The 12,367-nt window shown below is 37.3% G+C and overlaps 7 protein-coding genes across 7 annotated transcripts; 3 read left to right on the top strand and 4 right to left on the bottom strand.

Annotated features, from left to right (window-relative positions):
* Positions 1 to 459: 459 nt before the first annotated feature.
* On the bottom strand, positions 460 to 1,269 carry FG386_002279 (apicomplexan specific protein; the record flags this gene model as incomplete). The annotated part of the gene is made up of 1 exon (XM_067341641.1): positions 460 to 1,269. The coding sequence occupies one exon, from the start codon at positions 1,267 to 1,269 to the stop codon at positions 460 to 462; it is 810 nt and encodes a 269-aa protein (XP_067195842.1).
* A 469-nt stretch (positions 1,270 to 1,738) lies between these two features.
* FG386_002278 (uncharacterized protein) lies at positions 1,739 to 2,815 on the bottom strand (the record flags this gene model as incomplete). The annotated part of the gene is made up of 1 exon (XM_067341640.1): positions 1,739 to 2,815. One exon carries the CDS (start codon positions 2,813 to 2,815, stop codon positions 1,739 to 1,741), a length of 1,077 nt encoding a protein of 358 aa, XP_067195841.1.
* A 1,010-nt stretch (positions 2,816 to 3,825) lies between these two features.
* On the top strand, positions 3,826 to 5,262 carry FG386_002277 (uncharacterized protein; the record flags this gene model as incomplete). The annotated part of the gene is made up of 1 exon (XM_067341639.1): positions 3,826 to 5,262. The coding sequence occupies one exon, from the start codon at positions 3,826 to 3,828 to the stop codon at positions 5,260 to 5,262; it is 1,437 nt and encodes a 478-aa protein (XP_067195840.1).
* A 47-nt stretch (positions 5,263 to 5,309) lies between these two features.
* Positions 5,310 to 5,732, bottom strand: FG386_002276 (uncharacterized protein; the record flags this gene model as incomplete). The annotated part of the gene is made up of 1 exon (XM_067341638.1): positions 5,310 to 5,732. One exon carries the CDS (start codon positions 5,730 to 5,732, stop codon positions 5,310 to 5,312), a length of 423 nt encoding a protein of 140 aa, XP_067195839.1.
* Positions 5,733 to 6,560: 828 nt separating this feature from the next.
* FG386_002275 (uncharacterized protein) lies at positions 6,561 to 7,727 on the top strand (the record flags this gene model as incomplete). Its single annotated transcript, XM_067341637.1, has 1 exon — positions 6,561 to 7,727. One exon carries the CDS (start codon positions 6,561 to 6,563, stop codon positions 7,725 to 7,727), a length of 1,167 nt encoding a protein of 388 aa, XP_067195838.1.
* A 297-nt stretch (positions 7,728 to 8,024) lies between these two features.
* On the top strand, positions 8,025 to 9,962 carry FG386_002274 (GroEL-like chaperone (ATpase); the record flags this gene model as incomplete). Its single annotated transcript, XM_067341636.1, has 1 exon — positions 8,025 to 9,962. The coding sequence occupies one exon, from the start codon at positions 8,025 to 8,027 to the stop codon at positions 9,960 to 9,962; it is 1,938 nt and encodes a 645-aa protein (XP_067195837.1).
* Positions 9,963 to 10,047: 85 nt separating this feature from the next.
* On the bottom strand, positions 10,048 to 11,850 carry FG386_002273 (uncharacterized protein; the record flags this gene model as incomplete). The annotated part of the gene is made up of 2 exons (XM_067341635.1): positions 10,048 to 10,355; positions 10,506 to 11,850. 2 exons carry the CDS (start codon positions 11,848 to 11,850, stop codon positions 10,048 to 10,050), a joined length of 1,653 nt encoding a protein of 550 aa, XP_067195836.1.
* Between the last annotated feature and the right edge of the window lie 517 nt (positions 11,851 to 12,367).

Genomic DNA, 12,367 nt, shown 5'->3' with positions numbered 1-12,367 from the left:
ACAGATATAGTCGGGGTGCGAGTGAACTAGAGAGGAGACCAAAAATTAGCTATAAGGGCAGACGGAACATGTGGCCGGTGAGATAGGATCTGAACAGTGGAGGGCAGAGATGAGGGCAGCTGCGACGACTATAAGTGAAACAGTGACAGTTTGTGTTGCAAGATATACACATATTTATGCTCAACCTGATTAACGCTTAAATGAAGTGCGTTTGTTTGGTTTCTCTGGAGAAGCAGAATCTATGCGGTAACAATGCAGTAATGCGGATTCAAATTAACTGTTTTGGTCTTGTTTCGCATTAATTTTCTGTCAACCAAGGTGCTTTTTCGTGGACTTTGGACATATGTAGTCCCCGCGGAGACTGTATCTTGGGTGAACGCTTTCAAAAAAGCTGATTCCGCGACAGTTAACCCAATTTGTCCATAGGTGTCTAAGTATTGTGTTTGATTGCCTCTTAAACTACCTCTTATCACCTGAATCGTCAACCTCGTTTGGATAAACCTCATTACCGGTAATGTCGTGAACAGTTCCTGTTCTTTTAGTGGAGTCGTTATTTGAGTCGCTTGAAAATAGTGAAAGACCATAAATATTTTGGCTTTTTTGATTAGTTGAAATTCTCATCTTTTGAATGCCATCTTTTTCAACGTCCTGCAGGAGCAGCTCAAAGTCCTTCTGCGGAACAAAGTTGTCATAGTCAATATTGTAATAAGGTAACTCTTTTTGTACAGATTCGTCTGTGAGAGGATCACACATGTGAATAGACTCTAACGGAGGTTTCAATCTATATTCAACCTCCTCCTTCATTCTTAGTTCGTCCAAATATCTAAGTATTTTGAAGGCAGTCTCGGTGTCTGTCTCTCCAATGTCAAGGACTCCTCTTTGAACATATGGTATTAATAATCTAGATAGTTTTCTCACCCAATCATCCCTGTCCAGCTCGCCACAATTGAGTATAGTCATGAATTTATCTTTGCATGTTATCCTCAAAGAGTCACTTATGTATAATATACTCATTATTATCCTTACCTTTATCGGAGTGCTGCAGTCTTGAAACCTAGGAACAATGTAATCAACCAAGTCTTTTGTTAGCATCGAAGATGCCTGACAACTGCTCCAAGACATACTTAAAGCGCGGAGATACTTTATATAGGGCTCGTAGCTTTCTTCATCCTCATCGTTCTCAATCGTGTCCACTGCTCTTTTCCTTGTTGTCTCTTCATCTCGCTCTTCTGCCTCGAATTTTAATATATCGTTATTCTCAACCATCATATTCTTTACTTGTTCGGTCGCAAATCTTACATATTTGGCTTCACACTCAGGTCACTAGTTGCAACAAAGGCTTGTCACACTATATTTCGCATCTTTGGTCGAAACTTGGTCTTTGTCACAAAAAAAACATATATACTCGGCTATTCTATCTTCTATCTATTCACTTTTATACTCGCCACTTAATATATAAAAACGGACTTTCCCGCCTGGCTGCAGAATTTTATCAAAAGCAAAGGACAATATTAATAATGGCGAGAAGGAAGAAAGGTGTTGTCCGTTAAAGGTGAGTTTGCCTATGATTTAAATGGTCAAACCATGTTTGGTTTCAGTTTAATTGACAATATGAACGAAGCTTTTAAGTATATTGTTCGTTCAGAAAGAAAGGGAATTAACACTAGAAAATAAATATAAATGCCTATGTATTTTCAATCACTCTCAAATATTCACTTTTGACGACCCGGTAGCAAGGCTATCCGACATTCTTGATGGTATTTCCGTGACCTTTTGGATTGAGATCCTTCCAGTCGTCCCAAGATCTAGCTTTATACTCGTCTTCTTCTTCCTCTTTGCTGTATTCCTTGTCGTTGAGAACTCTATCTCTGATTTCTTTTGCTCGTCTCATGTCGTCGGCAGTTTTCTCGTATTCTTTTGCCTGGGCCAACTCAATATCAGCTGCTTCCGCGATAGATATTGTAGGGAGTGTGTGACTTGGCCCGAATACCTTAGACTGAAACCTTTCCTTAACGTTAATAAAGGAAAAGTCCTGATTATTTTTTTGAGCTGTTGAACCTGATGTGAGGTACTTCACGTTTGGCAGGATGTTTTGCACATTTAGCTTTGGCTTCTCAGTGTTGCTGTATGTTTGTACATCATTATTGATAACACTCTCCTTGTTAGAGTTGACGTACTCGAGAATTTGAAGCTCGCTTTCAATCATTATAATCTGCTCAACCGTTTCTAGGAAAAATAGGTTTATCAATTTAATATACATCTCCCTGTTTTCCGCCTCGTCTGGATAAAAAAAATTGGATTTAATGAACAAGTCAAGTTGTAATTTAAGTTCTTTTATCTTCTTAAATCTCATTATTTTCGTATTCCTGTCCTTTTTAATTTCATTGTGAATAAGCGAATCTAATTTAATCTTTTCACTACCCATTAACTCGACCGTTTCCTTAGATATTGCATTCTCAATCAACAAAATCTCATTCAGAAAACCAAAATACAACGCTCTAATGCTTTCCAAGTCACCCCTTCTTTGAATATGGTCTCTGGAGACCCTCGCATTTTTTATCGTCCTCCTTGCTTCTGCAGTCAAATACATGTAAAGCAAAAACTTTAAATCGTTGGTGTGTATGTCGTCTATCTCCTCATTTCTTGACAATATTCCCAGGCTGTATATCTCCGTCCCGAGCTCAGATAGGTCCTTCTCAAAATCCAACAGTTGGTTTATTTCATTCTCTGTTGAAAAGGTGTCACTGTTGTATATTAGAGTGTTGTATCCAACTAAACAGCTAGTGTATCTCTCAGACAGCTGTTTGTAGTCCATTTCTCCAATTCACACAACTGTGACGACAATTCCAGTTTTTGTTAGTGGTACACGCTATATATGCCTATTATTTTGATGCATTAGATGATGTACATAATTTATACTCATAAACAAATACTAATACAAAACGAACAAAGGGTTTGTGTTTATCAAGCCTTCACTCACTTTGTATCTTGTCGCGACAATAACACTATCTAAACAATTACAATGTCGGTTCGTTGTTTGTTGTTTTCACCTAACTATTTTAATTACTTTAAAAATTTATAATTAAAGTTGGCGGGAATTATTTTTATTACTGGTACCTTGATACTCGAAAAATGAATTAAGATATAAAACCTAAACAGAGGAACAAGATAAGAAATAAAACGGTCAAGCACAGAGTTGTTTGGTTTATTTTATCAAAGTTACAACGCTTTGATTCAAAAGCAAAGTTCATATTTTTGGAAACAAATAACACTGCATAACATTTCGCTTTTTGTTCATTGCATACATATTTCTGCGTTAACTGCTTGAGTTTGGGGTTTAAAGGCGTGAGTTAGTAATTACAACAAAGATCTGGAGCGACAAGTGAAAATACCTAAGAAGTTCTTTAATCAAACCTAACACTAATCCTGACCAAAAACATTAAGAGGACAGCAGCCTGCTTGAATAATATGTTTTATTAATGCCATTTAAATCGAAGAAAACAACAGATTCCGGCGTTTGTGTGTCTGTATTTGTTGCCTTAGACCAAATCTAAACAGAGTAAAATCTTATTTTTACTTTTTTACGTTAGATCTTGGAATATTTCATATTTGCATACTTAATGGCAGTTTTGCTTTTTCACTTTGTAGGCTAGGAGAGACGAGTCAGAGAACGTATTTGGACAATAAGATATTAGTCAGCGAGTTTGATTGTTTGCGAGTAGACAACAAGAGAGTGAGATCTGCTGAATTGAGCGGAAAAAGAGTGTGACTATTCGTTTGTTTTTTTTTGTACAGAATAAAAGCACAAGCAAAACGAGAGCCAATATGAGCGATACTGAGAATACCCCAGAAAGCGAAAAACTCAATGACGTAGTTTACTACAATGGTGAAGACAAGGATGTTTACACATATATCAAGTACTTTGAGAGAAACTTTCCGCTAAGTTACAGGGAAATTGAGGACGAAGCCACGAGAGAGAATATAGAAAGTGATTACAACTACTTTATAAGCGTGGTTACGTCTTTTTTGATATATGAGTGGGACGTATTTAAGGATCTAATTAGAATAGAGCGAAACCTGAGCAGCCTAACAAATCAGGATTTGAAACTTTATCCACTGCGAAACATTGAAAATGAGATAGATAAATATAGGTCTTGTATAAGGGTGAACCAGAACTTTTTCAAGCTAATGCTTTCGCCAGACCTCTATTTTCAAATAGCAGAGGCGAAGAACAGAAGCAATTTGAATAAAAGCAAATTTAAGAGTAAGAACAAATACAAGGCAGGTGTTAGAAACAAAACTCAAGAAATATCAAACAAGTACAAATATAGCAGTGTAAACAACAGTGTTGGGACATCTGGGAACACCGATGTCCGTTGTAACAGCGAGGATTGTCTGTGTTATTCATTTAAAAATGAAAAGCATGATGAGGGAAGTTGTTATGCAAATGGCATTCCAAACACTACAATACACAATTTATCGAAGGCAAAAGCAACTCTGAGACAATTTGTTAGAGATTGGAGCGAACACGGGGAGACAGAGAGATCAGAATCGTACGACCCCATTTTAAAAGCATTAGTCAAATATTTGCCACTTGATATTGGTAATCCAAGAAGACAAAAGGTCCTGGTTCCCGGTGCAGGACTGGGGAGACTACTTTTTGAAGTGGCAAAATTAGGATATTCGTGTCAAGGAAATGAGATAAGTTACGCCATGCTTTTGGGGAGCAACTTTATATTAAATTATATGTTTGAAAAGAATTCTATTAGAATATATCCATATTTATTTTCATTATCGAACAGATCAAGAAAAGAAGACAATCTAAGACCTGTATTTATTCCAGATGTATGTATAAACGAATACGTCAAATATGGTCACGATTTTAGCATGTGTGCTGGCGAATTTGTAGAAGTGTATTCAAGTCAAATGCAAATTTGGGATGCTGTTTTAACGTGCTTTTTCTTAGATACAGCTAAGAACATAATAACGTACATTCGCACAATCATTAATTTAATACCCCCTAATGGTGTCTGGATAAACCTGGGTCCTTTATTGTACCACTATTCCGGAATGAACGACGTGGTTTCTATAGAGTTATCTTGGGAGGAAATAAGGGAAATTATATCAAATTACTTTGATATTGTAGAGGAGGAGTGGAAAGATGCGACATATACAAGAAACAATCAAAGCATGTTTAAAATAGTTTATAAATGTATCTTCTTTGTGGCTATTAGAAATCAAGTTCCCCTTGTTGATCACTAACTTCCCTAATGTTTGTTAATTCGCATGTGTTTTATCTTCACTCTTAATCATTTAAAGTAATCAAACAGTTTTGTTGCTTTGTCTACTATGTGGTCTATCTTCCTTTGACACTCCATTTCGAGCATTCTATTTGCATTCTCTATTACTGTCTGATTGTGAGTCAAATTTACACCCTCCAATTCGCTTTTCAAACTTTCCAGCAGTTTTACCAGTGTGTCGTTCTTCCTGGAATCATGTCCTGAATTTTCCGTATAAGATTGAGTACTTTCGTCCGTGGATATGCTAGATAACAAAGATGAACACAGGGTATCTGCTTTTGATTTTGGCTTGTTTTGTGAAGCACCATTCAAATTTGAGCTGTCTTCTCCTTTACACTGAACACCGGGATTCTCCATTCTTCTCTTGAGTTTAACTTCCTGGTAAAAGGTCTCATTCAACTTGTAGTTTCCACGTCGCTTCCTCAGTCCCATTTATTCGGCAAACTGCGCTTTGTGCTCAGCCGTCCGCACTCTCCGTCTGTTATTCGACAAAAATAAACTATGCTCTACCAATCTGATAGTTTCACGGCTGCTAAGACAAAAAGTCGGTAGCAAAGGCTAATACTCAAACTCACGGACCTACTGTCCCTGGGAAGCCGTTGTGCACTATTAACTCAGTTTGTCTCCTCAACAAAGGAAGCCGATGCAAAGATACACATGTCCCGTCTTTTTGCACCCTCAAAACACCTATTGTAACGAATCCTGATGTTCTCTCACTCCGCACTTGAATCCCAAGTCGGATTAACCTCAAAAGCGACCCGCCAAATCGCTGCGCGTGGGCCCGCCTTTGTGTCGTTTAAATGAACAGGGAAAAATCTCTTAATGCGTAAAAAGGGAAATAGAATCAGATAGCTCAGAGATAGAAAAAGAGCAGAGCGAATACGTATTTTTTGTGGGTGTTTAGTGGTGTGTGGCACCATTAGGCTTGGAGAGAGGGAGCTGATTTCGGCGAAAACTTTATTTTTTGGTCTGGAGTTGGGGTTTCTCCCACCTTTAGAATTAATATTAGCAAGGTCCGACTGGAATAATTAAATAAGTGGAGCTAACTTAGTGTAGATAAAGTTTAGAAGTAGGAGGCTTTGCGAGAAAGTTTATATAAGGATAATCACTTGAATTATATACGCAAAATACGTTGAGCACACACATGTTGGAATGCATGCGATTTATTTTGTGTATTCCAGTCTGTTTTTGAAAAAAAGAGGCCAGTTGAGATACATGAAGTGACGATAGCAGCTTTTGTTCAGCGACAAACAAGCGAAAATGAAAAGTGAGGACACAAACGGAATTGAAAAAAATGAAGAAATCCGAAATTCGGTCGGAGAATCGAGGGAAAGAGTAGTCGGCAACAATATGGGAGAGGCGAACGTCAACAACATTCCAAGCAGGCCAATAATAGCAGCGCTCTGTTGTTTAACAACAATAGGATTAAGAAGCAAAATAGTATCTTCATTTTCGTTTTTTCCGCCTAAAATAAGTGGCTTGGTTCTAAGAGAACAGGACGGCAGTGAACTGGTGTTTAAAAGGGAATACATCCATAAAAAATTTGGAATTGAATATATAACATTGAGATCAATTACAAATATCGAGAAAAAACTTTTGGATTTGTTGGTTCCTGACATTAAGGTAAACATATATAGTACGTGGATTGAGAGTGGTAAGTCAAAGATACCTATTTCGTGTGTAGTAGTGTCTCCAGTACCGTGCAAAACGTCACTGGAATTGATGGATAAACAAGTTCCACTATTTATCTTCAGCCACGGAAATGCCAGTGACATAGGAAACATGTTGCCTGTATTTATAAATATGAGCTTGAAATTGAATGTTCGAGTGATTGCCTACGACTACAGGTCATACGGACTTTCTCTGGGAAAACCGACTGAAAGAGGCATATATGCGGATATTAAGGCAGTGTATAACTACGCCGTTGATGTTCTCAAAGTTCCGACAAATAGGATATTCCTGCTCGGACAAAGCATAGGCTCCGCTCCCACAATATACTTGGCAAAAAGTCTCAGAAAGAAAGTAAAGAACAAGAACAGGTTGCAACTAACAGATTCCTGCGATAAATGCTGTGACGACTATATCCCGCCTCTAGGAGGCATTGTTGTTCAGTCTGGAATCGCCTCTGGCTTGAACGCCTTACTTTCACCTCAGTATAACAAGGACATAGCATGCGACGTTTTTCTGAACTACAAAAGTATCAGAAAGATCCCGTTTCCAATGCTCATTTTACACGGAACCAACGACCAAGTAATTCACATTTCTAACTCCTACAAGCTTTTTGAAAACGCTAAAAAGAACAAATTTTGTCCTCTAATTACCACCTGGTGGGTTGAGGGTGCCACTCACGACATTCCCGGATCAAACAATCCAAAAAAAGAGTACTACCAAAGACTTTCATCCTTTGTTAACTCACTGGCTCACTAACTTTATTCCCGCTCTCGGGTCCCCACACCTAGTGGTCAGAACGCCCCTTTAATTTGTGGTAATAAATGGATAAATATCAGATAAGGCAAACTGGATGTTTGCAACCCATCATCCTGAGCACTGTAGCCTTGTTATTTTAGTCCAGCCTCTTTCTCGAAAACTTTTTCTCTCTGTTCGCTTGCCTAATAACCTCCGAGGACACCGAATTGCATACAATATTGGCGCCTAAGTCCAGTGACGTAGGATCGTGACTGTAATTCGAGATTAGAAGATCAGAGAAAAGGAGCAAAGTAACAAATGAGTGGCTATTTGAGGGTAAGCAGCGGTGTAAGAGCGGTTTGTTCTCTCGGAGTCGGTACTTTTGGAGGCGCTATTAACAATGGTTTGAGAAGTGTTGGTGTTATCGGTACCAGTGCAATAAAAAGCACCAGAATTGGTTTGTTCGGCGGAGGGATCATGGGAAAAGCAATGTTTAAATTAGGGAGATTTTACTACAGCACGGGAAAGGATTTGCAATTTGGTAACGTTGCAAGAAGAAAAATGTTAAAAGGAGCAAATGACCTGGCAGACGCTGTTGGGGTTACTCTCGGGCCTAAAGGACGAAACGTGGTTATAGATCAAGGGACGGTGAAAGCACCAAGAATAACTAAAGATGGAGTAACGGTTGCGAAATCAATAGAATTTAAGAGCAGAGCTGAGAATATCGGGGCACAATTGCTCAAGAGCGTTGCATTGGCTACAAACGATAAGGCTGGAGACGGTACTACAACGGCAACAGTGCTGGCAAGAGAAATATACAAATCTGGATGCGACAAGGTTGACTCCGGATTGAACCCAATGGATTTGCTTCGAGGGATAAATATAGGAGTTGAGCAAGTAATCAGTGAGCTGGACAAACTAAGTCAGCCAGTGAAAACAAGAGAGGATATATTGAATATCGCGACAATAAGTGCAAACAATGATTTAAGAATAGGAGAACTAATTTCTAAGGCCTATGATAAGGTGGGAAAGGATGGAACTATACATATTGTTGAGGGGAATACAACCAAATGTGAACTCAATGTTGTTGAGGGAATTAAGTTGGAGCGTGGTTACATCTCGCCTTACTTCATTACAAACCAAAAAAATCAGAAGGTAGAGATGGAGAATGCCAATGTACTTGTATTCAACGGAACCATATCTGACATAAACTTAGTACTTCCCATATTAGAGTATTCCCTAAGAAATAATTCTCCTGTTTTAATTATAGCAGATAATATCGAAGGTGAAGCGTTGGCAGCACTTATTCTAAATAAGATTCAGCTTAACCTCAAGTTATGTGCAATTAAGTCACCAGGGTTTGGTGAACATAAGAAGCAACTTTTAGACGATTTGTCCGCAGTTCTGGGTGCGAAAGTGATAAATAGTGACTATTCGCGAGAAAAGGCTTCCGACATAAATAGCAACAACATCTCTGAATTTCTGGGTAAGTGCAAAAACGTATCAATTTCTAAAGAGGAGACCATCATTACTGAAGGAAAGGGATCCTCCTCTGCCAAAGTTAAGGATATTATTTCACTAGTGAAGCACCAAATGGATGAGGCAAACAAAAATACTGAAATGTCTGAATATGAGAAGAGAAAACTTGGCGAGAGATATGCAAAGTTGACTGGAAAAATTGCGATTATTAAAGTTGGTGGTTATTCAGATACGGAAATATCAGAACTTAAGGATAGATTTGTTGATTCCCTAAATGCCACAAAATGTGCACTGGAACAGGGAATCGTTCCGGGTGGTGGTTCTGCTCTTATATGGGCGTCTAGAAATCTTAAAAACTTATATAATCTTGGCAAACAAGACGAGACCGGTAATAGTGATGATAAAGTTAAAAACTACGATGTGGCAATGGGAATCAAAATAGTTGAAGATGCCTGCAAAATTCCATGTAATCTCATTTCGTCAAATGCTGGATTTGAAGGCCCTGTGGTTGTTGGAGAATTAATTAAGAAATTCAACAATGGGCATAAATCCTTTGGATTTGATGCTCAAAGTGGCAAATTTGTAGACATGATTAAAAATGGCATTATAGACCCTACCAAGGTCGTTAAGTCTGGAATTTCAGATGCAGCCAGCATTGCATCTCTTATGACAACAACTGAAGTTTCAATATGTGATTCAGACTCGGAAAACAATAAAAATGAAATTTTCAACGCTAGAAAAAAAATAGGGAAATTCCCTTCAAATATAGACATATAATTTTTTGTTTTCTAGAAAAAACATTCAAAACTCCGGGTTGTTTTTGTATAAAACTGATTACCAAACAAAAGCAACGATTCGAATTTCAATTATATTCGTTTCGCATCATTTCTCTTATCTCCCTTATACTTGCTCTCTCCACTGGGTTTTCCTTTAACATTCCAACAATTATTTGTTTTGTATTGCTCGAAATGCCGTCTCTAAATGTTAATAACTCATTCTTAATTGAATCGAGATACTCTTTAGTGTTTCTGCCATAATAAGGCACCTTTCCATTAATTAGAGAGTATATTACGCAACCTAAAGACCAAATGTCTCTTTTAAACCCATCAACTCCCTTTGTCGTGCACTCCAAACTAAAACATTCCGGAGGAGTGAATAGCATTGAACCATCTGAATTATTGTTTTCAGTTTTTAATTGTCTTAGTTAATACAGGTTTCAAAAAATAAACTCACGTGCGTCTGCATGCAACAAATTGCATGTAGAATACAAAATTTGCATGCATCAAACTGCGTTGCATGAGGAGAAATTGGAATACTTACCTCTATCAAATACAAGATGGTCTTTGTCGACCAGAATACACGAATTGAAGTCTGACAGTTTGACGCAAAAGCTGCGTTGTTTTTGTTGATGATTTTTTTTTAAATCCGTGTTGAATGGTAACTCGTTAAAATCCAGTAGTGTTTTGTATGTCCCCACTTCACTGAGCTTCTCAATCACACTGGGGTTGAACAAACCTCTTATATCTGTGGTTTTGTTTCCAAAAAACAAAAAGTACTGATCGTCATTTTTTTTTTCATCTTGATATTTGTTACGATCGTCTTCACTAACACGGTTTCTCTTTGCAGGATATTCACTCTGTTCATTATTTTTGGGGGCAAAAATTTTCTTAATTTCAGTTTTTGCCTCTGAATATGACTCAAAAAAAGGAGAATCGTACCAAATACAGCCTTCTTCAAAATCGCTATTCTCTAGAAATGGCTCGTCAATTTCCTGAAAAAAAAATGAGTTGTTTTGATCTTCGCCATTTTCACTATTTGATTTAATGTTAAATTCAGAAAAATAGTTGTATTCTTGTTCAGATTCCGATTCAAATATTGAGTCATCGTCAAGCATATGCTTGTGAGTTACAATATCTTTTCTCAAGTATACAAGATCGTTTTTGTCAATGTTTCCAGACAAAAAAATGTTTTCTGGTTTTAAGTCCCTGTGTACAACTCCAAATTCGTGTAAATATTCCAAACAATCCAGTAATTGTGCAAGGACGATTAAAGAAATCTTTTCACTGTAAACAATATTACACTCTGAACTTTCAATTGCAGTATATGTTCCACTCTCACGGTTCCGGTACATTATTTGATTCTTAAAGTACTCTTGAACCAATACTATTTGGTTGTATTCAGGGACTTGTATTATTTCAAACAATTTTGGTATATTGACGTGATTAAGTTTACTCATAATTAGAGACTCCAGCAAAATCCTGTCGTAAACTGAAAGTATAATGTTTTCAAAAAAAGTACGTTGTTCACTCGAATCTTCATCGTTTTTTTCCTCACTTAATTTGATTCGTTTGTTTAATGACACTTTTTGGCTTTTCAAACAAGATATTAATCCAACCCTGAATGTTACCCAGTACTCATTTTCCTTCTCATCGTAACAACGATAGCCATTTTTGAAATCTTTGTCAGTCAGACAATATTTCAGTCTTTTTGCTCTGTATGCTCTAAAAAAACTACCCTCTCCCAAAAATCCATCCTTAGACGTATCATAGATGTAATTATTCAGACAGTAATTAATTCTTTCTTTTCCATCTAAAGAGTCTGTTGAAGCAAAGCTCCATAAAAACCCATCGCTGTCCACGGAAACAGAGTTCCCATAAACACTCATTTTAGTCCCTTTTTAGTTTCCTTTTTCTACTCTTTACACGTACAACTACATAGTCACACTATTGCTTCTGCGATCAGGCGAAAAGAGATGCTGAAGTCAGTATGAGAAGGGGAAAAGACGAGTTCTGTTTTAATTTACGCGTTATTTCTGACAAATTACGAAGAAAACTGGCGATTTTCAAATACACACATTCACTCGAAGCAATTTACTATTGTTTATCTGAAAGCAAGGACGCAAAGGAAGCAGAAAACAATTGACCATGCTTAGCTCTAGTGACATCCAAACACTTTACCTTCGTTACAAAGCCGGTTTACTTTCTTTTGATAGATTTTTTTTCCAATATCTGCATGCACATGCAGATCACGAAAAACGTGTTTCCCGCCCAATGTGTAAAAGACAAAATAAATAATTTTATACTTTGAAGCAAATAATAAGAAACTTACACAAAATTACTGTGTAATTTCAGTGTTATGTCTCTATATGTAACTGAAAATGAATGTGTAAGGTTTTAAAATAA

Source organism: Cryptosporidium ryanae (genome assembly GCF_009792415.1).
Source record: "Cryptosporidium ryanae isolate 45019 chromosome Unknown contig_40, whole genome shotgun sequence".
In the NCBI taxonomy this organism is placed as follows: domain Eukaryota; phylum Apicomplexa; class Conoidasida; order Eucoccidiorida; family Cryptosporidiidae; genus Cryptosporidium; species Cryptosporidium ryanae.
Note: the sequence above shows the minus strand (reverse complement) of the source record. Positions and strands in the feature narration are given on the sequence as shown.